General features: G+C 41.2%; 3 protein-coding genes across 4 annotated transcripts in view; 1 reads left to right on the top strand and 2 right to left on the bottom strand.

Annotated features, from left to right (window-relative positions):
• LOC105833445 (zinc finger-containing ubiquitin peptidase 1) overlaps window positions 1–9,217 on the bottom strand; it is a 23,580-nt gene extending 14,363 nt beyond the window's left edge. The window contains exon 1 of the mRNA XM_012675201.3: window positions 8,995–9,217. The gene's annotated coding sequence lies outside the window, so the exon portion shown is untranslated. The remainder of the gene's footprint in view (window positions 1–8,994) is intronic.
• LOC105833432 (reversion-inducing cysteine-rich protein with Kazal motifs) overlaps window positions 1–16,776 on the top strand; it is a 21,499-nt gene extending 4,723 nt beyond the window's left edge. Inside the window, exons 2-8 of one of the 2 annotated variants that reach the window (XM_012675172.3) lie at window positions 9,209–9,261; window positions 12,175–12,258; window positions 12,572–12,608; window positions 12,688–13,035; window positions 13,312–13,744; window positions 13,950–15,324; window positions 15,482–16,776. In XM_012675172.3, coding sequence (XP_012530626.1) covers window positions 9,209–9,261; window positions 12,175–12,258; window positions 12,572–12,608; window positions 12,688–13,035; window positions 13,312–13,744; window positions 13,950–15,324; window positions 15,482–15,865 — 2,714 coding nt within the window. In that variant the 3' untranslated portion in view covers window positions 15,866–16,776. Of the gene's footprint in view, window positions 1–9,208; window positions 9,262–10,415; window positions 10,504–12,174; window positions 12,259–12,571; window positions 12,609–12,687; window positions 13,036–13,311; window positions 13,745–13,949; window positions 15,325–15,481 lie in introns of those variants that run through there. The other variant, XM_036287833.1, reaches the window with a different exon arrangement.
• Window positions 16,591–20,702, bottom strand: LOC105833423 (probable ATP-dependent RNA helicase DDX46). Its single transcript, XM_012675161.2, has 8 exons — window positions 20,561–20,702; window positions 20,239–20,457; window positions 19,940–20,087; window positions 19,571–19,876; window positions 19,178–19,502; window positions 17,967–19,089; window positions 17,338–17,869; window positions 16,591–17,262 (listed from the first exon to the last, which is right to left on the bottom strand). The coding sequence occupies exons 1-8, from the start codon at window positions 20,578–20,580 to the stop codon at window positions 16,840–16,842; spliced, it is 3,096 nt and encodes a 1,031-aa protein (XP_012530615.1). The 5' UTR covers window positions 20,581–20,702; the 3' UTR covers window positions 16,591–16,839.

Below are 20,702 nucleotides of genomic sequence, written 5' to 3'. Positions count from 1 at the left end.
TTGTCCTCGATAATCGTAAATCTAGCATGATCTCGCACGAATTGCACACTCCCTCGTCTTTAATTATTTTTATCGAGTTGAAATGTCCCGTTTTCTGAGTAGTGGCGCATTTTTTTCCCCTCCTCTTTCTCTCTCTCTCTCTCTCTCTCTGTCTCTCTCCGTTCCTACATCTCTCTGTGGTCCCTTTAATCTTTCCTGAAATTTACACGGTGCACGTGCATGCGTGCATGTGAACAAGGTGTCGCTAACGGTCCCTGGCCTCTCCACCTTCGGCCCGGCTCGAAGGCGTATTTGCGCGTATGTACAATAAGAGAAAAGAGGAGAAGCATACGTATAAGCGGAGGCATTGGCAGCATAAGTGTATTCACAGAGCCAAAGGTGATAACGCGTCTCGATTCTCCCGCTCACTCGCAGTTCGTTCAATTGCACTTATCGATGCGCAATGGGGGGAATAGCGCGACTCGTGGTACAATCTAAGTGGACTAGTGTCTGAGAGAAAGAAATTCTACGCGCATGGGGGCTTTATAAAATCAAACATCCCGCATTCAAGTGTCGAATGTATAAATAGAGGACGGAAACTGATTCTCCGCTCCATTCACAGGCTGAATTTTATCTTAACATCCTTGTCTTCAATTCCAGCCTCGAATCGAATTTTAAATTAGATTGCAATTTAAAACGCTTAGGGCGTCTGTGAATGTAAGCGCGCGGGGTGAAAAATATTACGGCATTATTGGGTCGTTCTCATAAATCAGCCGCGATAGATCTTCCATTCATCATTCACAGCTCTTCCGTTCTCAGCGCATTCAGCGCGATACCGCGTGTAAACAGCGATGTAATAGACATCACCGACAACGACGCGGATGCAATTTACATGGAACGCGAATTGCATCCATGTGTCGCAAATGATTAACACGTTACGCGTGTCGGTTTTGACGATTACGCAGGAACGCAGAAGCAATTTATTTACACGACTGGAAAATGTACGTAATCCGTACATATCTGCTGGCACGTGCGTTACAAAATTTTGCCGCTTGATTTATGACTACACAGCACGCGCGTGAATGATTATAAGGTCCGTACAGCGTTACGTAATTATTCTATCCTAATGATATACGGGCACGACACCTTTGCCGTGTTGGAGAAAAAAGGGAGATTGAACGTTGAAGGAAAACAGCAATTCGATCCGCGTTAATAAAATTTCACGTGTTTTCCTCTTTCTCTCTCTTGCTCTCTTGCTTTTTTACCGCATTAATTATTTTCTCATTTATTATGACTTCTAATTTTATTTTATTTTAATTTCCATTTTCATTTTTATTTTTGCTTATGTATTTCTTAATTTTTATTATTTTCCTTTTTGTTTTCGTGTATGTGTGTGCGTAACTTCTTTCTATATTGATTGATTTGTTCTCTACTCTAGGACACTCTGTCTGACTCTTTCTGCCAACGATATGATTTAACGTTTATTACGTTATTATTGCGTGAGATTGCAACTTTCGCGCGTTTGCATAAATAATGACACAAATTATTTGACGGGGAAACGGCTATCGCGACTTTTTAACGACTCAATCGCGACGACTGATAGAGTAATGCTAAACGTGCCGCTCGCAATCGTAATGACGCCCATTGGGAATTGATCAGTTATGGGGAATGGACGGGGAGAGAGGGGGGGAGGCGTGCAAAAACCTGCCGGCCGGTGATCGTTTTACAGGGACCGCGTAAAAGGCGACGGCGGGATAATTGGCAGCTTGTCGCATTACATACGTACGCACGTAATCCGCGCCTTTTAACGCGCCGAGGCCGAGAGTGTCGATCATAATGATTCCCGGGGTGTAAATTTGACGCGCGGCGGCTTCTAGGCGCGTAAAACCGCTTGCCGGCCATTCGACAATGTCGAGCGTGTAATTTTCGCGCGCGTATCTCTCTCTCTCTCTCTCTCTCTCTCTCTTTCTCTCTCTCGCAGCGATTGGAAATTAGAGCGGCGGCGACGGCGGCGACTTACGCAAGCCGTAATATGCATAATGTATATACGAACGCGCGCACCCACAGTCGCACTCACTCGCCGATCTCGCCGATCGAAATCGATATTCTTAATTAGCCATTAACATCCGCTCATCGCCGCCTCCGATACGCCCTCGTGGACCGATCAATGCATTATTATGCGTCAGCCTATAAGTTTTCCAAGTAATTCCGATACTAGCAGATCCGGGGGAGTTTCGCGACTAATGGCGCTCAATGAGCCATTATACCTTACATTAAAAGCGCTGCGCTGCGAGAGCCCACATTAAAAAATTACATATTAATTTCCTGAAATTGGCACACGCATTATATCAATATTGATTATACGAGTTTGCAAGCGCGAGACGAAATTACATACTGTTAATTCATTATTGCGAATAAATACAGAAATTTCTGTTTCGTAATTACGTGTGTCGAGAAGAGGTCTGAAAAAATTATTTATACCGGTTTCAATTTTTCATCTTAATGCCGCCACCGTGTGTCTTTGTATAAAAGTTTCGTAAGTTTCGTACACCATCACCCACGTACCTGATAATTTTCGTATCGATTGTATGTACGTATATCACTCATTTGACGACCGACAATTAAATCGACAGCACGCATCAATTCGGCATTTAAAAGTATTTTGAGAACACGTGTTTAATATCGCACGTGTGCTGCAGTATTTTGGTTGATCGAACTCTCTTAAATCTCTCGCAAAGGAGATTTCTTTCTTTCTCTCGTTTCTTCTTCTTCGATTGGTTTCTCTTTCTTTTTTTACGAGCGGACCTCCTTTCAACAAATTCGACAATAAAACGCGATCGAAAGCGTCGTCGGTAAACAGCCGCGATATCTCATTCCGCTCACGTAATAGAAAATAATAAATGACAACGATTAGCTGTAATAATGATTATCCGCAAAATGGTGATGTAAATATGGAAATGAGAGAGGGAAAGGAAGAAAGACAGTGACGGTCGGGGACGCATGACGAAGCGAATGCGAGAGGAGGCGACGGCTTGGGCGAGCATGTAAACTGCATGTTTTCTTCGAGCGTGGAGAACTTCCTTCGATTTGTCTCTCTTTGTATAGTAGCGTCACGTACAACCGTGAAGAAAAAAATTCAAGATTTATAGATTAGTATAATTACGTTTGTAAATAAACGATATTATGCATTGTTACATTTATTATGTGAATGAAGCGTTAATTATATTATATAATTGCTGACTGTATAAAATGTGCATCAAAATTAATTTGAAGTAAAGTAATATAAAGATAATAAAACAATTCCAAATTATTATTATCTTTTTTAAAGTATAATACTTGTTGTCTATATTTTTACTTTTATACAAATATTCAATATTTAACGAGAGAACGTAAGTATATACAACGAATCAAATATCACCTTCTCCTACAAGTACAATCTGATGATGCATTAAAATTGATTGACAGAACGATAAAGACGTGAATCATGGTGGTTACAGTCATATATACTATATCAATTTCAAAAGATAAATTGCGCGTTCTACAATGTGAGAGACGTTGATCGTAATTAGGGAGGATTTTTTGTGAATTCTACGGCGACACCCAATGGTGTTCTCCGGAGGACCGGTTGTCGCAAACTTTTTGCCGGAAGGAAAAAAAAGAAAGGAAACAGCAGACCTCGAGGGACAGACAAAAAGAGAGAGAGAGAGAGAGAGAGAGAGAGAGAGAGAGAGAGAGAGAGAGAGAGAGAACAAACGAAGGGGTTAAAAGAGAGAAGGATTGCCAGAAGCCTCCGAAAGATTCTCCACCATGAAGATTACTTATATGTACTTCTCCGTCGATATATACCCGTTCATGGTGTATAACTGCGCGAGAGGAGAGATAAATAAACACATAAAACCCCGTGACAGCTTCACGCCGGATAAAAACATGTCGAGAGACACGTATCTCTCGATTCCCTTCTTCTTATCTTCCCCGTAACCCTTCTCCCCGTTGCCGACGGTCCCTGCGTTGTCGATTTCCTCCTTCTCTTTCTCTCGTCTTCGCGCCGTAAAATGCACCGGGCTTGCTCGGGCGCGAGTTTGATGACTGTATTAATTACGTATAGTACAATTTCTCCGGCCCCGGTGCGCGCATCGTTGCTGCCTGCCAGCAGCATCTAATTATGCCCTCGCGGAGTATTATATCGCGTCTACACTCGCGGATAACGACGCGTATCGTAATTGCCGATAATGGCAAAACAGATTGAGAAGGTATATGGATTCGCGAAGGCCGAGAATTGATTATGGGCGCGATTAATGAGTGTCAGCCGGATCGGCAATGGACGGACAACGTCTGTTATTCGAAGAATAATATTCATTTTCAAACCCAATCCCATTTAGTCTCTGCAAAAGAATTCATTCATCTCTCGTGAAGATTAAGCATTCAATTTCGTGAGAACATATTCCTCTCGACTTGTCTCAATTCTGTCTACTTTTACTCGCGATCGAAGAAAAAATTGTTTCTCTATTTAAAATCCCTATTTGCAAAAAGAATTGGCACTTGTATTAAAGCACACAGAAAAATATGAATCTATTATATTTATTGCAAAAAAAAAAAAACAATTATTACTCAATTAATTTTTTTCTTCTGAATAATGGTTATCAACGGTTTTAATTGATGATTGTAGTTTTAAGACCATTTATCAAGAAGATATTCTTTGCAAAGATAACCGCTACATGAAAGAAGAAAACTAATAAAAAATAAATATAATTTTGAAGATGAGATACTTTTTTTTTACCGTGAGAATGATATTTATTCCGACTGTATGATGCATTCGCAGTTTTTGCGAAGAGCTTTTCCTGACTGTCTTGAGTCAGCGTGCGGACAAGTCATATCCGTTGATAGCAGTGTGGTGGAATTATGCGGAGTTTTTTTTTCTTTTACGACGATGTCGCAGCCGAAAGACACAGCTGCGAATGCAGTTACGCGGTCGTGTTGTACGCGACGGCGGAGCCGGGCAGCATGCGCGAGGGAACGAACGAATGTTGCACGACACATTCCCGTCGATCGACGTCACCTCGGGTCGCTCGTTTAAATTCGTTAAGGAAACGCGCGCGCCTCGTTCCGAGAAGGATTCGCGACGAAGCGGAGAAGCGTCGTCGATTCGCCATAAATTACGCGTGCGGAGACGCGCTTATTGTCTCGGGACACGCGTGGACCAACATACCGATCTAACCGATCGTCCTCCGAGCGGACAGGATGCTATCGGACACGCAGGACACATAAATGATATCGATACGTAGATGTGTATTGCACAGATAACGCGATGCATTATTAATATCGCGATCTCGACTTTAATTATACCGTCTGGCAGTCGGGGAGACTTGTATTACCTTCCATCGCGATTATTAATATATAAATAACGATATTTTTACGACGTGGAGTCCCGTTAGAGAGGTCGGTTTAGAAGCTGTTAATGCAAAATCGTATGCACCGCGTATAAATTTAGACGAGCCGTTTGAGGATTACGGCGCACAGACGGATTTACTGCAGATGAAATCTGTCATTATCGGCGCGGGGCATCAGCGGCGCAAAGTGTGTCTGTGCATTAGGCGCGTTCGACGTGGTTAAAACGGTGTTTGAAAAACAAAGAGGAGAAAAGCGAGAAACAAAGCCGTAGAAAAAAACGTTGAATTAAATTTACAACACGTCCGCGGAGGCACAGCATTATAATCGTGCAACGTGTAATTCACGGAATACACGAGAGACGAACGTGCGCGATGATCGTTCTCGGAGAGATTCGCGAGTGTTATATTGTCGCAGGCGGTTGCGTTTCCTATTTTGTTATGCTAATGTTAGGCGAGACGACGGACGAGCTCCCCCGTCTCATCGGGCACATTAATGGCGTTTAAAATGCCACTGGTCTCGCTCTCGTGGAATCCTGTGTTAGTCAAATTAAACGGTCCACTTTATTAGGCGCTGTTTGCCACTTCTCGGCGCGCCATCCATCGCCGTCGATTCCTCTCCACAAGTCTATTTTTATTACGTTAATTATACACTGATCAACAAAATTATATATCGTATATGTAAATTTGTGTCAAAATTTTGCATAATTTCCAATGTTGCAGAATTCCATACTTTCGAATGAATTTTGGCAATTTCAATTATCTTTTTTTTTTCACAAAACGGCATAATCTTAAAGCTTAACCCGTCACAATAATAATTTTTTATGCAGCTTTGCTGCATTACACCTGCTGTGGAAAAAATCGCGAAGACTTTTTGTTACTTGCATATTATAGCGGGATATTTTCCCTTTATTTTGAGTGATTGTTCATTGCTGTGATTTTAAAAAAATGCTTTTTAAAAAATAAAAAGATAATAATTTTTCGTGGTTTTGTACTTATTTGAAATTATGCAAAATTTTGACACAAATTTACGTATGCAATAATTTTGTTGACCAGTGTATAATCGAAGAATTTTCTTTACAAAAATCAAATAAGTCCATTTTTTTAATTTGGGTGAAATCACATCTTGAACAATTTTGTTCTGGCAAAAATCATAAACAGCTTGTTCTTTTTATAGTTTCAGAGAAAAATTACTGTATTTATACAATGGAATCTGAAGATATGGAAAGATTTTATTTCTCGAAAATAATATTTATATGTAATATTTTTGACTTGTTTGGATTTTGTATTGGGAAACCTTTCGATTTCTCCCTCGTACTGTTTCTTATCTTATCAGAATCCGAATATTTTCTTTCTACGTACGTAAATATTCTTTCTTGGATAAATTTTAATGCAGCGTCTCTAACTGTTCTGTATTGCGTTTTACAAGACGCACGATTTGAATTGCGTTCGTCGATCCGATGTTTCCCGTCAAAGTCACGAACATTTCGGCTTCTCGGGTAGCGCGCAACGGGTGGGATAAAGTGAAGGGGGCCCCGCAGTTTAGATCGGTGTAAACGCCGGATGGCCGCGAACGACGCCGGCTATTTTTGTGTCGTCCGCAACAGGAGCCACAAAACGGCGCGTTTAAAGGCGCGACGCACTTGTCGCTGCGAATTTCACGTGGAAAACGTCAAGGCCCTTTGCGGCGAGGATTCGATTAAAGGCCCGTCTTCGAACGACCCGAGACGCGAGTTTTTACGATCGGCGAGGTAGTCGCGAATGCACTTGCATGCGTAATGAGTAAGAGAAAAAAAAGAGGAAGGGAATAAAATAAAATTTCCGAGTGCGGTCGAAGTCACGAGGCGATAAACGGGCAGAGTGGTAAGTTTCGACACTCTATAATAGTAACCGCGTTGAGAGAGCGCGGAGAATATGACATTCAACCGCTACAAATCATCCGTGGCTGATATATTTTAGGAACGGACGTGAATAACTCGGTGACAAACGGATAAGTGCCAGGTGTCGGTGACCGAAACCGATATCTAGCCAAACATTCGTAATTTATACTGTAATAGGAGAACGTTCCTCGAGACCCTCAAACACCCTCCTGTTTGCTCGGAAATGCAAACGATTCCCCCTAGCATGATTGCATACTCCCCATTTCCCGACGATATGGCTGCAATTAAATAATATTCTTTGGAAATGTCGTAAAGTTTAAACGATCTCGCATTCTTTAATTTTACAAATGAATACTTCGAGTAACGGTTCTGGAACTTATTTTATACTATAAATAAGTCAATACTGTTCAATTTTCTTTGGAGATTATATCGATTGTAAAAAAAAAAAAAAGAATTCGCTCCACACTTGTGTACGTGCACGTAATCGGAATCGAACGATTCTTCGAAATGACGAGAGAAAGGGAGGGCGAGACAGTCACAATTTGCTGTTAATTGGTATCTATTAGCTTCATTGTAACGCAGTGTATACGTGTCGGCGACCCTTACGATTTCGGTCGCCATTCAAAGCATCCCCCCCTCCTTTCACACGACTCACTTTGATCGAACCCGCATGTTAACCCCGTAAAGTCGTTAAAGATCTTTCACGTCAAACGTCGACACGCTGGGAGGAGCCGTTGACAACCATTCACGTCAGAAATGTAGAAACAGGAATAAGCGCGTGGTGCATTACATATGATTACGTCACAATCGAGGCGCTGTAAGGGGAACGAACTGTCCGAACGAATCGAAAATCAATCTTTCTCTCGAAATGACATGCAGGTTCAAAATTCATCGTTAAATATGGAGGAAGGTTCTCAGAAGAAAGGACGGAATATCTTGCTCGATTGTTCGATCCAAGTGACGTACCGGACATTTCCCCTCCCGGTCATTTAATAATTGAAGACGTTGAGAAGAAAGGGGACACGGAATGCTTCTCGACTGCACGCCACTGCAATCGCTAGATGGAACGGAAACTTCAATATTTAAGACCACCAACGAGAGAGAAACGTCCGCGGCAAACGTCTTGACTTTCTGTTCTACTTTATTTTATGTTCTTTTAAAAAATGTTACGCAAATACAGTCGTTTCGCCGTTGTTGCTGTTATTTGGTGAATGCAAAATTATCGCGTTATAAAAATGTAAAGAAAAACATTGTTAAATATTAAAAAATCAAATTTAAACCAATTGTTTGAGTTAAATATAGTATTTTTCAACTTGCATATGTGTCAAAATTTATTATTTTACAAAATGTGCAATTAAAAAAGCAACTTCGTCTAATTCATTTTTAGTTTATTTACTTAACTTCAAAGTGAGCAGCGTTCATATTAATGTATGCAACTGGTAAATAATTTGAGTCAAATTTAATATTTCTTAAGTAAAATTATAACTCTATTATAATTTTAATTAAATTAACGATATTGAGTAGGAGCAATAGCGACCTATTGGAATAATTTTTGAAAATAACTTGTCAAATTGGATAGAATTCGACACTAATTAAACAGCGTGATCTCTTGTAATTTTATACGGATAAAATAATTCAGATAAAAATAATAAGCGAGAATGCGTGTGAGCTCCGATCTTTGTAAATCAGGGTCTTCAAATCTAAACTGTATGTGAGGTCCCCCGGGGGTCCAAAGTTTTGACACTACGTACCTCTTGTGGACCCTTGAAAACGGATCCTTTCTCTTCCTCTCTCTCTGCCACTCTTATGCTGACGTAATGCAGGACACGCGTCTGTTTCGTGTCGGTGGAAAAGCGGAGAAAAGGTTCTTGAGAGCGTGCTCGAAGTTCACCAGATTGTATATTAGTTTCCATCTGTTTTCTTGAATGCGTAAAGCTAATATCTGTCCTTCTGTTTCTGTTGCAGAGATGTCCTGCTGCTCGCTGGCTGCTGGATCCTGTCGAAATGTATGCTCTAAGGTATGCATTTTTAATAAGTATGATAATACACATATAACTGTCTTAATATTTTACATTGAAGGGGAACGGTCGTGATCACCGAGCGATTCACAAAATCTAAAATCGAGATTGTAAATTCAAAATTAATAATCGAGTATAAAGATGCGCTTTTTTCATCGCGATAAGAAATCAACCGTGACCCCCCACACCGCGGAATCTATTAATTATGCGCGGGAGGAGGAACTCTGTGGGAATTTCAAAAAGACAATCTTGATAGCCGTAATCATCCGAATGCGATATCGCGCGGTTGATAAATATCCGTAGACTGAACCCGAGACGATAAAGGACACGAAGTATGTCGTGTCCGCGGATATATTAGGATCCGGAAAATAAAAGCGGAACGGTAAGGGGGGGAGAGAGAGAGAGAGAGAGAGAGAGAGAGAGAGAGAGAGAGAGAGAGAGAGAGAGAGAGAGAAAGAGTGGAAATGGATAGGTGAAAAAAAACGAAAAGGATACCTCGTTGCTTCCTTCGATGAGGGTTTCTCGACGTAGGGTGCGTCCCGGCTGTAACTTCTTTAAAGGTGACTGCGGGGGCCTCCTCTTCCGAAGATAATATCGGAGACAACGCACACACCGGGTGCCTGCTGCGAGATTTACGCGGGACCCCTCCTGGACGCCCCGCGGGCTCATTCATACGCAAATATTACGAATTGACGCGTTGAACACGGTGGACGTACCCGCGTGTTATCAATGATATCGTGTCTCCGTGCAGTTTATTCGGCAAGGAGTAGGGAGGAGAATGTCAGGTAACGTTTCGTTGATTTCTGATTACGGTATGGCGCATATGAAAATATATCTTGTGTCCAGGATATTTTATTGCTGCGGAGATCGCGATGTAAATTTACTCGCGATATCAATATGTTTCGAAAATTCACCTGAAAATAAAGAAATAAAATCAGTTGTGAAAATTACAGAGATATCGAGCAGAATTTCTTATAAAAACTTTTTGACATGACTTTTCTTGCCGTTCTTGGTTTCTTACATCTCAATGCACGATTAAAATGTGAGGCACGAGGCAACGCGAGGTGCAGAAAAACTTTGAGAAAGCTGTCTCTCCGGATCGTCTTGCTTGACTACAGATGAGCGTTTCCTTCTTGGCCATTTAGCAGCAAAATAACCGGAAATCATGACGAAAGCTCCGAGATATGTGACAAGTTATTCTTGAGATGGACAGGAAACACGTTTCTTCGTCGAGAACACGTGGTGATTTTTTTCTTTTTATTCGGATCAGCTGTATTTTTATTGCTTCTTCATCTGCAACAGAAAATCTATTTTTGACGAATTAATCCAAATTATCATAAATATTTCTATTAATGTAAAAAATTTTGTAACATGTAAATTTTGTTAAAGGTAATTCCAAATAATATATTTTTATATTAGAAAAATAAATCAAAAGCATAGTACGTTTCAAATAACTTTCAATAACTGATAGTATTTTTAATCTCTGCTAAAGCTGGCGTACGTACAATGGTTCGTTGTATATTGAAAAGAATTGCAAATGATTGATTTAATTAGCCCACCGACACCTCACAGTCGTTTGTGGCATCGTTCGGGAGTTCGGCAAATGAGAGCACGGAGCAAATTATGAAAGCTCGTAGCTCTATTTCGGTATCTTTTGATCTCGGCTTTCGCTCGGAGGCCGTCTGATTTATCTGGTCCGAGATACATCGCTGTTTCAAAGTAACGTTCAACATTTTTGGGTTTTGGCGAACGACAATATTTTATAATGTCAATTTCAATCGCGATATTGAAAACAAAGAAACAGATGTATTATTTTTCATCTCGTGATATTTTTCATAATTCATTATTATTCGAGAATTGCTTTATTAAATATTTATGCTTAGCAGAAAATATAAATTTGTTATCATTAGGATATTTCTCGATGTCAAATACGCTGCAAAAAATTTGCCAGTTGAAAATACAACCCCGTTCAACGTGGCGACGTGACCCGGCTGCGCATACCTCCCAGAATATACCGCGACGGAAATACGTACGTCGTTTTCTCAGCCTCGCATCACTTTCACCTCTAACATTTACAATAGCCTAACTAAGTAGAAATATTTTGCACTTATTGAAAATTATTTGAAATGTACTTGAAAGGTTATTTTCAGTTTATAAAATCAATTTGTTTTTGTACAGTCAATAGAAGCGCAGAGACACCTCGAATATTTAACATAGTTTATTCATAATGCATCATTATATTAATCAAAATGTAATGCGATTTGGTCAAAGCTGTGTGTGCAAATTAATTTAAAAAATTATTGCTACTCTAAAAAAATATACATGAACAAGTGATCGATGATTTACGTTTTGCGGTCGAATGTGACCTTTGACTGGGCCTATTGCCAGCACCCGTCCGGACCCAACACATGTTGATGGATGGTCGTAACTCTTGACCATGATGGACATACCAAGTGGATCCGGCGTGTCCTCGCGGAGAACACCGATTGAATCCGGAATGAGGACGAAGCACGCGAACGATATCTGGCTCCCTAGAGCAATTGTCATTCAGCGACGGGCAACAGGAAATCGCGGAGCCCGCGCGTTGCATTCGTGTCCTTTATTTTTAATAGCCTCTAATGCGCCGTATCACATTTCGAATTTGGGAACTCCTCGACTGACTCGATTCGGTTAAAGAAGTTAACGCCTCGAAATCCAATTCGTCGGAATGATTTACACATTTATGCAATACGTTTCTTTTCTCTCTGTCGCTACTTTATTATCATTTATAATATTTTGCCTTCCAAAATGTAATTTTAGATTTCCGAGAGACATGACTTTCTGAAATATAATTCTTACTCATAACCTTTCTTTGTAACTTTATCGCAACACGTATGCCTTCGTTAAAATAACTTTGTTCGCAATTTCATACAGATATCCTTGGTAGTCCTGGGCGCAGAGATCGAAGCAAGGGAAAACGCCACTCAACGTCTACTGGAGTTTTGTTCCATGGAGCTGGTGAGTTACCACATTTTTATTCCTAAGATTCGATCCCACGCGATCGACACCCGCTTATTCTCTTCATTCAGCTCAGATCTAGATCGGAAGCCTCCCGACAATGGGCATCTTAAACGATTCAGGATGTTTGTAACGCGATCCATGTTTCTTTATTTCACGGTGACGATTTTATGGAAAGATGATCTCGGGATTCGTGATCGTGCAATCGAGCGATTGTGCCACTTTACGTTTTTTCATCATTTTCTTCTTTCTTTTTCTTTTCTCTTTTTTGTAACTATCATTCTTCACGTTCGAATCTTTTTTTTTTTTTCAGTTGGATTTTTGGTCCTGCGTGAACACGACGTTAAATGGTAAGTATTCTTCTAATATCTCTAGTTACTCAAGTGTACAATGTTGCCACAAAATATCAAAGGATTCGAATTTTTATAGAGCTTAAAAGGAACGAAAATTGGACGGGTCGAGGATGCTGCCGTCTCGCTCAGAATCCAACATGTCGTACGACCTGTGCTCTGTCCGGTTCCACAAACGATTTAAATGAATCCTGCCGACCGAGCGACGAACCTGAGTTTTTCTTCTGTCTAGAAAAGCGCGAAGATGCCGAACGATGCTGCAGCAATGTCTCCAATGACACGTGCAGGGCCATATGCAAGGATATCTTTTACAAGCCTGGCAAGCAATCTAGCCTGAAGCTGTACAGCAGCAAGGGTTGCTTTCATCAGGTCCCTAAGTGCCTGAAGAGCGTAGCCGAAGTGAAGCATGCCGAGGATCCAAAGCAGCGTTAGTTAACATTTCGTTAGTTTACATAAAGGATCAGGATTTGATTTACATCAAGATAATTATCAATAATTATCGAATGTTAGTCCTGTAATTAAAATAGTAAATATGTTAAAAAAAAAATATCGCATTTTTTTAATTATGAAAATATTGTTCTTATTTTTTTAAGACAAAATTAATTAATCTATTTATATATTTTAAATAATCGACTAACTCGACAGCGAACAACTGTTTATTAAAGATATTTGTTATAAATTTTTGCTAATTCTGTCTCTGCAGATTTGCATTGTTGTGAAGAAGCGACGACTCCGGTGTGCCTGGACACGTGTCGCAAAACTCTTCACATCGCGACGACTGACCAGGAGATCATGGACGCTCTGGCGGAGAAGTGCAGTCCTGTGTTACCACAATCGCCAATGTGGAGTTGCTTGTTGAAATCGGGCTCGACGAAGCCGACACGATTACCCCTGGATGCTGGTAAGCTGGCGTGCTGCACGAAAGCGACGAGGCCCACTTGTCAGAGTTTGTGCTGGCGAGCCTTTCAGGCGGACTGGGAAATCGCCTGGAAACAACTGGACGCACTGTGCCTCTCATCCAGTTTAGAAGGTGAACTGAGAAGATGTCTCGAAGACGCAGATGACTCCTGCGAGATGGGCTGTTCCGGGTTGTCTTACTGTGCGCGGTTTAACGACAGACCTACGACTTTGTTTAGGTAAAAACCATGAATGCGAATAAAATCTGGTTACGTCAATAATTTGCAAATTCAGCGATTTAGAATTGAGTGTCAAAATTCTGATAATTTTTGATGAGTTCATAAATTAAATTTCATCAAAATTAATTCTAATTGACTAAAATAAAAATTAATGTTTCTTACGAAACTTGCGCTTGTCACAATTAAATATTTAATTTTTTGTTAGAACGTGCACGACTGCGGCCGACGAAGCGGCCAAATGGGAGGCTGATCATTGGTCCCGAGGAGATATTATTCGCGGATTAGGTGTGCCCGTACGTGTCGCCACTTCCTGTCCGGTAGAGACTCTACGTGCAGTGGCTTGTCTTCTGCAGCTGCGACCTTGTGAAACTAGAATCCATGAGACGCGTCTCTGTCGCGAGGATTGTTTAGAGCTGATGGCAAGTTGCGTGGACTGGAGCGCGGTCACTGGACCTCACACGGCGGCTACTTTGTGCTCCAAATTGTCGCCGGGCAGACCGGATGCGCCATGCGTCTCGTTAAGACCGTTTCTGAACAATCCGCAAGATGACGAAGCTGTGGTCCATCCCGATGAGGACATCACGACACCCTGCAAGCGGAATCCTTGCCCGCAGGATCAGCTCTGCGTGCTCCAGCCGAACGGCGCCAAGATATATCGTTGCGTGCCGGCCTGTTCCCTCGGCGAGATGTCGAAGCAATTAGTGCCGGTCGGATCCTGGATCCAGATTCCGCGATTTGATCAGCAGGGTTGTCTAAACATCTGCCAATGCACCACACGCGGTCTGGAAAAGTGTCGCACACTCAATTGCTTCAACTTTAAATCTTGTTGGGTGCACGATCGTTTCATTCAACACAAGGCCAACTTTTATCTCGAGTGCAATCCCTGTCATTGCTTCGAAGGTGAATTCACGTGCTCGAAAAGGAGCTGCGGCGAGCTGCGAGCACCGTCTTTACCCTGTGACTGTCCGGCTCATTACGTTCCGGTCTGCGGCAGGTTGGGCTTTACCTTCGCTTCCGCCTGCTTGGCAAAGTGCGCCGAGTTGTCAGCCACCGAGGTGGAATTCGGAAGTTGTTCCAGCAGAGATCCCTGCATATCCAATCCTTGCGATAGCTCGGAAAGATGCGTCCGTAGACCCAGAGTCTGCCTGTCTCGTTTGCACAAACCGTGTCGGCAATACGAATGTGTGCCAATAGATTGTAATTTGCGCGATGAGTCCAGCGGACCAGTCTGCGACCGGGAGAATCGTCAATATCCTTCCGTGTGTACAATGATCCGAGCTGGAGCTACCCTGAGTTACAGGGGACCTTGTCTAAAAGGGTGCAGCCTTCGAGGTCCGGTATGCGGCATCAACGGTGAGGTTTATGCTAACGAATGTGCGGCTTGGGCCGAAAGGGTCGTTGTGGATTACCAAGGGCCTTGCGTCGCTGTCGGTCTCATAGGAGATCAGGCAAAACCTCGTTGTAGCGACGCCGTGCAATGTCCCACCTTAGAGGAACCGTATTGCATCGGAGTTACCCCTCCTGGTGCTTGTTGTCCCGTCTGCGGAGGAGCGGCAAGATTGTTCTACTCGAAGAAACAGGTGGGTACTCTTAAGATTTCTTGCAGATTTTCGAATTATCCTTTAAATTAGTATTGTTCCGAGATATATTTTTTGTAAGTTACAATGTCGATCAATTCGTATAAACTTTTAACGGATTGAGTTTTTTCTGATTATCTGTTTTGTTTTTTTTTTACAGCTGGACAGAATCTATTACATGATGGATGAAGAAGCCGACAAGGACTCCGTCACCTTAGAGGCTCTCCTGGTCGCTCTAAGTCGCCAATTACAAGTGGCGCAATGTGCTGTTCGTGGCATAATGACGCCCGATCGCGATATCTTTATCGTCGTACAGCCCGTTATCAAGAAGTTGTCGGCGCTGCAATTGCGAGCTTGCGTAACGGAAACGGAGAAGCTCGTCACTAGAATTTCGGAGAGAAGTCCTCGCATCGCGGCCGAAGTTCCTTTAGGTTCGCTGACCAGAGCCGAAATAGTCCACGGTTACGTTTCTAGTGCCATGAAAATTCGTGCTTGGCTCGCGACGGTTATCGTTACCACTTTCTTGCTAAATATTTTATCCTAAATTACGATCACACGCCAAAAGGAAAATAAGATCCACTATATTCTGACAAATTCGAAGCATTTAAAGATATATTTCTTATTGATTGCGTGAAATATCAGAGATTTATTATCGTCATCGAAAAGTAGCTGCAATTATGAGCGATTAATCTGCCTTGTTTCTGGCATTGAAAGTTTTTACCTAATCGCGATGTCATTCGCGGCGACGAATGTCTACAGCGTGTCTCGTGTCTGTGATTCTTCTAGTGCCTTCTAATAGCGTACTGCAGAATGTATTTTTAGTTATCAATTAATATTGCCAAAGAGGAAAGAGTATATAATGAGAATGGATGTACAAAAATATAGAATTTTCTGTGCGCGTAATCCGTAATTTCGTTGCGGGTAATAGAGAATGCTCATTATAAATTATAAATAAAAAGACTCTTCGTTATAATTCTTAAGTTATATACGTATATCAGACTACGTATTGATCGATATACGTACAATAGCATATCGTGTGTTCATATATGTGATTTTTATGCAAAATTTCAAAGTATCTTTCAAAGAAACAATCTTATTCTCTTGAGTATTGTTATTAGTTTTTTTTTAATTGGTAAAGTCAATCTCAATTTTAATAAGTATTCAACTGCTATGAATGTATGATTTTTTTGGTGTATGCTGCACAAACATGGTTTTACGCTGTTGAGCGTTTGAATTTTTATTATAGAATAAATTAATACAATACAACTCTTTAAGGAAACAATGTGAGTGCTCGCATTTTATTTATGAATATGCGAAAACTTGGATTGCCTGCAGTGGTTTGTGCCAATGATATAAATAATGCTCTTACAGACGTTAAGTATATTTTGTTATTATATTGTCTGTTAAAGACAGTCAAGTTTTGCATGTATAATAAATTTCTAAACTTTTACCATATACATCATGTGTATAGCATGTTATTATTCTTGTAGCGCACCTTGTCAAAATGATCCCAAAATTTTATAAAACTTTGTATCGACCTCGCGATGCGGTGTGAGCGCCAGACGCTTGTAGTTTGATGAGTTCTTCTTTAATGAGTCGAGATACTTCTGCCTTGGCCTTGCTGACCGCTAGTTCGCTCGTCGATTCTATTGCCAAGTATAACTTTCTCTCGCCTTCAGGTGGCGTTTTTCCAGGTGCAATATACGTTCCTCGTACTGTCAGACCCGCCTCGGAATATTCTGAGATCTGAGCAAGAGCCTCCTTGCTCGTGACTCGCCATCTCGCTTGTTGTGGGAAGTCATTGATCTCAAGCTCTTCTTCATACTTGCGGAATGTCTGCTCACCTGGTTCCACGTCGCTTTCTACGAGATCTTCCTCGCGTGGCTGATAATTTAATTTAGTATTCAGTTTCGCCGCTAATTGCTCCGCAACTGTCTTTGCCTGTGTGGAAAAAAAAATTTATTTACAATAAAGTTACAGTATACAGTAACAATAAAACGAAAATTCGAATTTTACCGTAATGAGATTTGTAGGTCCTGCACCCTTAAGTATAGCTTCTGCTGCTTGTTGAGTAGCGCCTTTTGCCTCGGCGCCCAGATTCTTGGCAATGTTTATCTTTGATGCTAATCTTCTGGCCAATTCCAGCTTATCAGTAGCACTAGGTATCGGTTGACCGGGTACGGTAATATTGGTCGCGGTCGGTTTGGCTATTTCACGAACTGTTCGCTTAGGCGCGAGCATACTCTCGATCTGTTGATCAATATCATTTTCTATATCCTCGTCGTCGGAATCTTGTAGTCCCAAGGCTGCTTTCTGAAATTTCTTCTTCTCATTTGCCAAAGCGGCTTCTGATTCGTCGAATTTGAATCCTTTGCCACTAAAACCACCTCCGGTATGAACTTTCTTTCCATCCGCGGCTTGACGGGCTTTGTAACCTTCCCATAATTGACGTAAAGGTTCTGGAACGGGTACACCCGCCAACTCGTGCGCACGTAAAATATCGCCGGCATAACGTTCTTGTTCCGATGTAATAAAAGTATACGCGTATCTTAAGAGAAAATACATCGTAATAAATTTAAAATAAAAAAAGCATTTTATATAAGAAATTCAAATTTTTTATATAAATTCAAAGATAGCTGTCTTACCCTTTATTTCCGGCTCGACCAGTTCTACCACATCTATGCACGTAATCCTCATAGTGATTAGGGCAATCGTAATTGACAACTAATACCAAATGCTTGACGTCTAAGCCTCTAGCGGCGACGGATGTGGCCACGAGCAATTTTGTTCGTCCTGCTTTAAAGTCCAATATGGTTGAATCTCGATCGCATTGATCTATACCGCCGTGAAGGGACATGCAAGAATACGAAGCCTTCATAAGATCCTTGAGCAATGTATCTGCGTTCTCTTGCTTATCGACGAATATAATAGTGGAGCCTTTGTCTTGATAATGTCCAAGAATTTCAAGCAACTTGTAGAATTTCTGATCTTCCTCAAGTACAACGACATGCTGTTCCACATCCTTGCAAACGATGGAACGTCCACCGACCTGTACCTCGACTGGTCTCGTTAGTATTCTCCTAGCTAACGCCTCCATTTGTCGCGGAAACGTCGCGCTAAATAGCACCGTTTGTCTATCCGGTCTCACATTCTCCATAATACGCATTACTTGCGGCTCAAAACCCATGTCAAACATTCTGTCAGCCTCATCAAGCACTACATATGTTACTCGACGTAAATTGGTCACTCGTCCGCTGTTAGCAGCAAGCATGTCGATCATCCTTCCTGGAGTGCATACAATGATTTCAGCTCCTCTCTTAAGTTCTGCTATTTGCTCGGAAATGCCAGTTCCACCGTAAACGCACACGTGTGAAAGACCCAAAGATTTTGTAAATTTTTTCGAATCTCTGCCGATTTGCATGCATAATTCTCTGGTTGGTGTCATAATCAACGCGATCGGTCCGTCACCATCAGCCAACGGTGGCTGATCGAGTATATGGCGAAACATCGGCAAAAGAAAAGCTAGCGTTTTTCCGCTACCTGTTTTTGCAATACCTATGAGATCGCGACCGGACATGATCGCTGGAATTGCCTGGCATTGAATGGGCGTTGGTTTCTCATAACCGAGTTTCTTTAACACTTCTAATTCTTTTTTTGTTACACCACATTGCGCCCAAGACTTGATGGGCTTGGGACAACCTTTTCCTTTTACTCGAATGCCTTCCAATTCTTCCTTGTACACTTCCACCTCTTCTGGTGTCATTCTTGCTGCAAGTATATATTATATATATATATAATATATGTAATATTTATTCACATATATAAACACAGATCACTTAAAAATATATAGTCATACCAATTTCAGGGACTTCAACGTAGAAAGACTTTCGAAATGGTTGGTACTCTGTTGTAGCATGATCAACTTTAGCTAATTCTCGCTTTTGTTTGTTTGCTATGCCAGCTGCGGTTTCGTGAAGATTCTCACTCTCTTCCTCGCTCGAATATTCCAATCCATCTTGATTCTGTTCAATCAATTCTCCTTTCTGTTTCTGCACTTTCTTCTTAGCCACTCCAGTCACAATGACAACACCACCGCTCTGCGACGCAGAATTAGTGCCATTGTTGGCATTTTTTGGAGCTTTGTTGTCAAATTTATTTACTTTCCTAACTTCCTCTTGAACCTATTATTAGAATCAATTAGATGTATAGATAGAGTCGACTTAAATATACAAATTATAGCAATACTTACCTCTGCCATAAAAGCATCAAGTGGATCAATCTCCTCCTCATCTTTTACCTCTTCTTTCACTTCCTCAATTTCTTCTTTTACACCTTCCTCTTTTGCATCTTTGTTATTCTGTACCACAGGAGTCTCTTCGTCACTATCATCCTCAAGGGACCATTTTTTCATGGGTAGCTGAAGATTTGCCAAAATAGATGTCTTACCGTCTTTTTTGGTCGCTTCTAATTCTTTCTTCTTCCTTTCTGCACGCCATCTTTCTATTCTCTCCCTTCTTTTTTGCATTTCTAATTCCAGCCTTTTTTGCTCTTCCTCCTATTATATCAATTGTCATATATAATGCTTGTGCTCTACTTTATGTAATTTTTTAAGACTTACCTTGTCCAACTTTGTGTGATCAAAAGGTAATTCCTCATTGTCCCCCTTGTCTTTATCCTTTCTATCGCGTGAGCGAGACCTGTTTGATCGTTCTTTGCCAGAGCGTGAGGATTTCGAGCCTGTAAGACGCTTTTCTTTACTGTCTCCACTAGCATACCGAGAACAATCAATGTTAATTAATTATTTTATGTTACAATTATCATCAAAAACATCTGCCATAAATTTATAAACAAAGAAGAGAGTGTGAACACCATAAACAATTGTTTCAAATAAATGAAACTTCTTTTTTGAAAATATACCGTTTTCTCTCGCGATCTCTATCCCTGTCAGAACGCTCTCTTCTATCGCTCCTGTCTCTATCTCTATCTCGTGAACGACTCCTCCGTTCTCGATGTCGTCCTTTATCTCTGTCTCTTTCGCGCTCCCTGCTTCTGGATCGTCGTCGTTTTTTCTCAGGTTCGCCCGATCTCGATCTCGATCTCGATCTTGATCTTGACCTCGACCTTCGCCGGTGGTGCCTGTTCCCACGCAAACAATTATATGTTAATTAAGTTCATTTAACGAATCATCCGAAATAAAAATGAAATGCGTATCATAACCTCAATTATGAGTGTCACTTACTTGTCGCTACTTCGCACCATGTTCGATTACAGATCTGTTATATTATTGTATTTAAATACACACAAACCTTTAAAACTCTATCGCGCACGCATTTATTCTTTATATTAATTAATATTCATGAACGTTAATTTAGGAAATATTG

This window comes from Monomorium pharaonis, chromosome 6 (genome assembly GCF_013373865.1).
Source record: "Monomorium pharaonis isolate MP-MQ-018 chromosome 6, ASM1337386v2, whole genome shotgun sequence".
NCBI classification, from domain to species: Eukaryota; Metazoa; Arthropoda; class Insecta; order Hymenoptera; family Formicidae; genus Monomorium; species Monomorium pharaonis.
The sequence above is the reverse complement of the archived record's forward strand: the minus strand, read 5'-3'. Positions and strand labels throughout refer to the sequence as shown.

Excerpts from the sequence above, each read along its gene's own strand:
- LOC105833423 (XM_012675161.2), bottom strand. The coding sequence starts at position 20,580 with ATGGTGCGAAGTAGCGACAA. Across the intron at positions 19,877-19,939 it reads ATCACACAAAGTTGGACAAG|GAGGAAGAGCAAAAAAGGCT; the intron begins GTAAGTCTTAAA and ends TTGATATAATAG. Across the intron at positions 19,503-19,570 it reads TTGATGCTTTTATGGCAGAG|GTTCAAGAGGAAGTTAGGAA; the intron begins GTAAGTATTGCT and ends TTCTAATAATAG.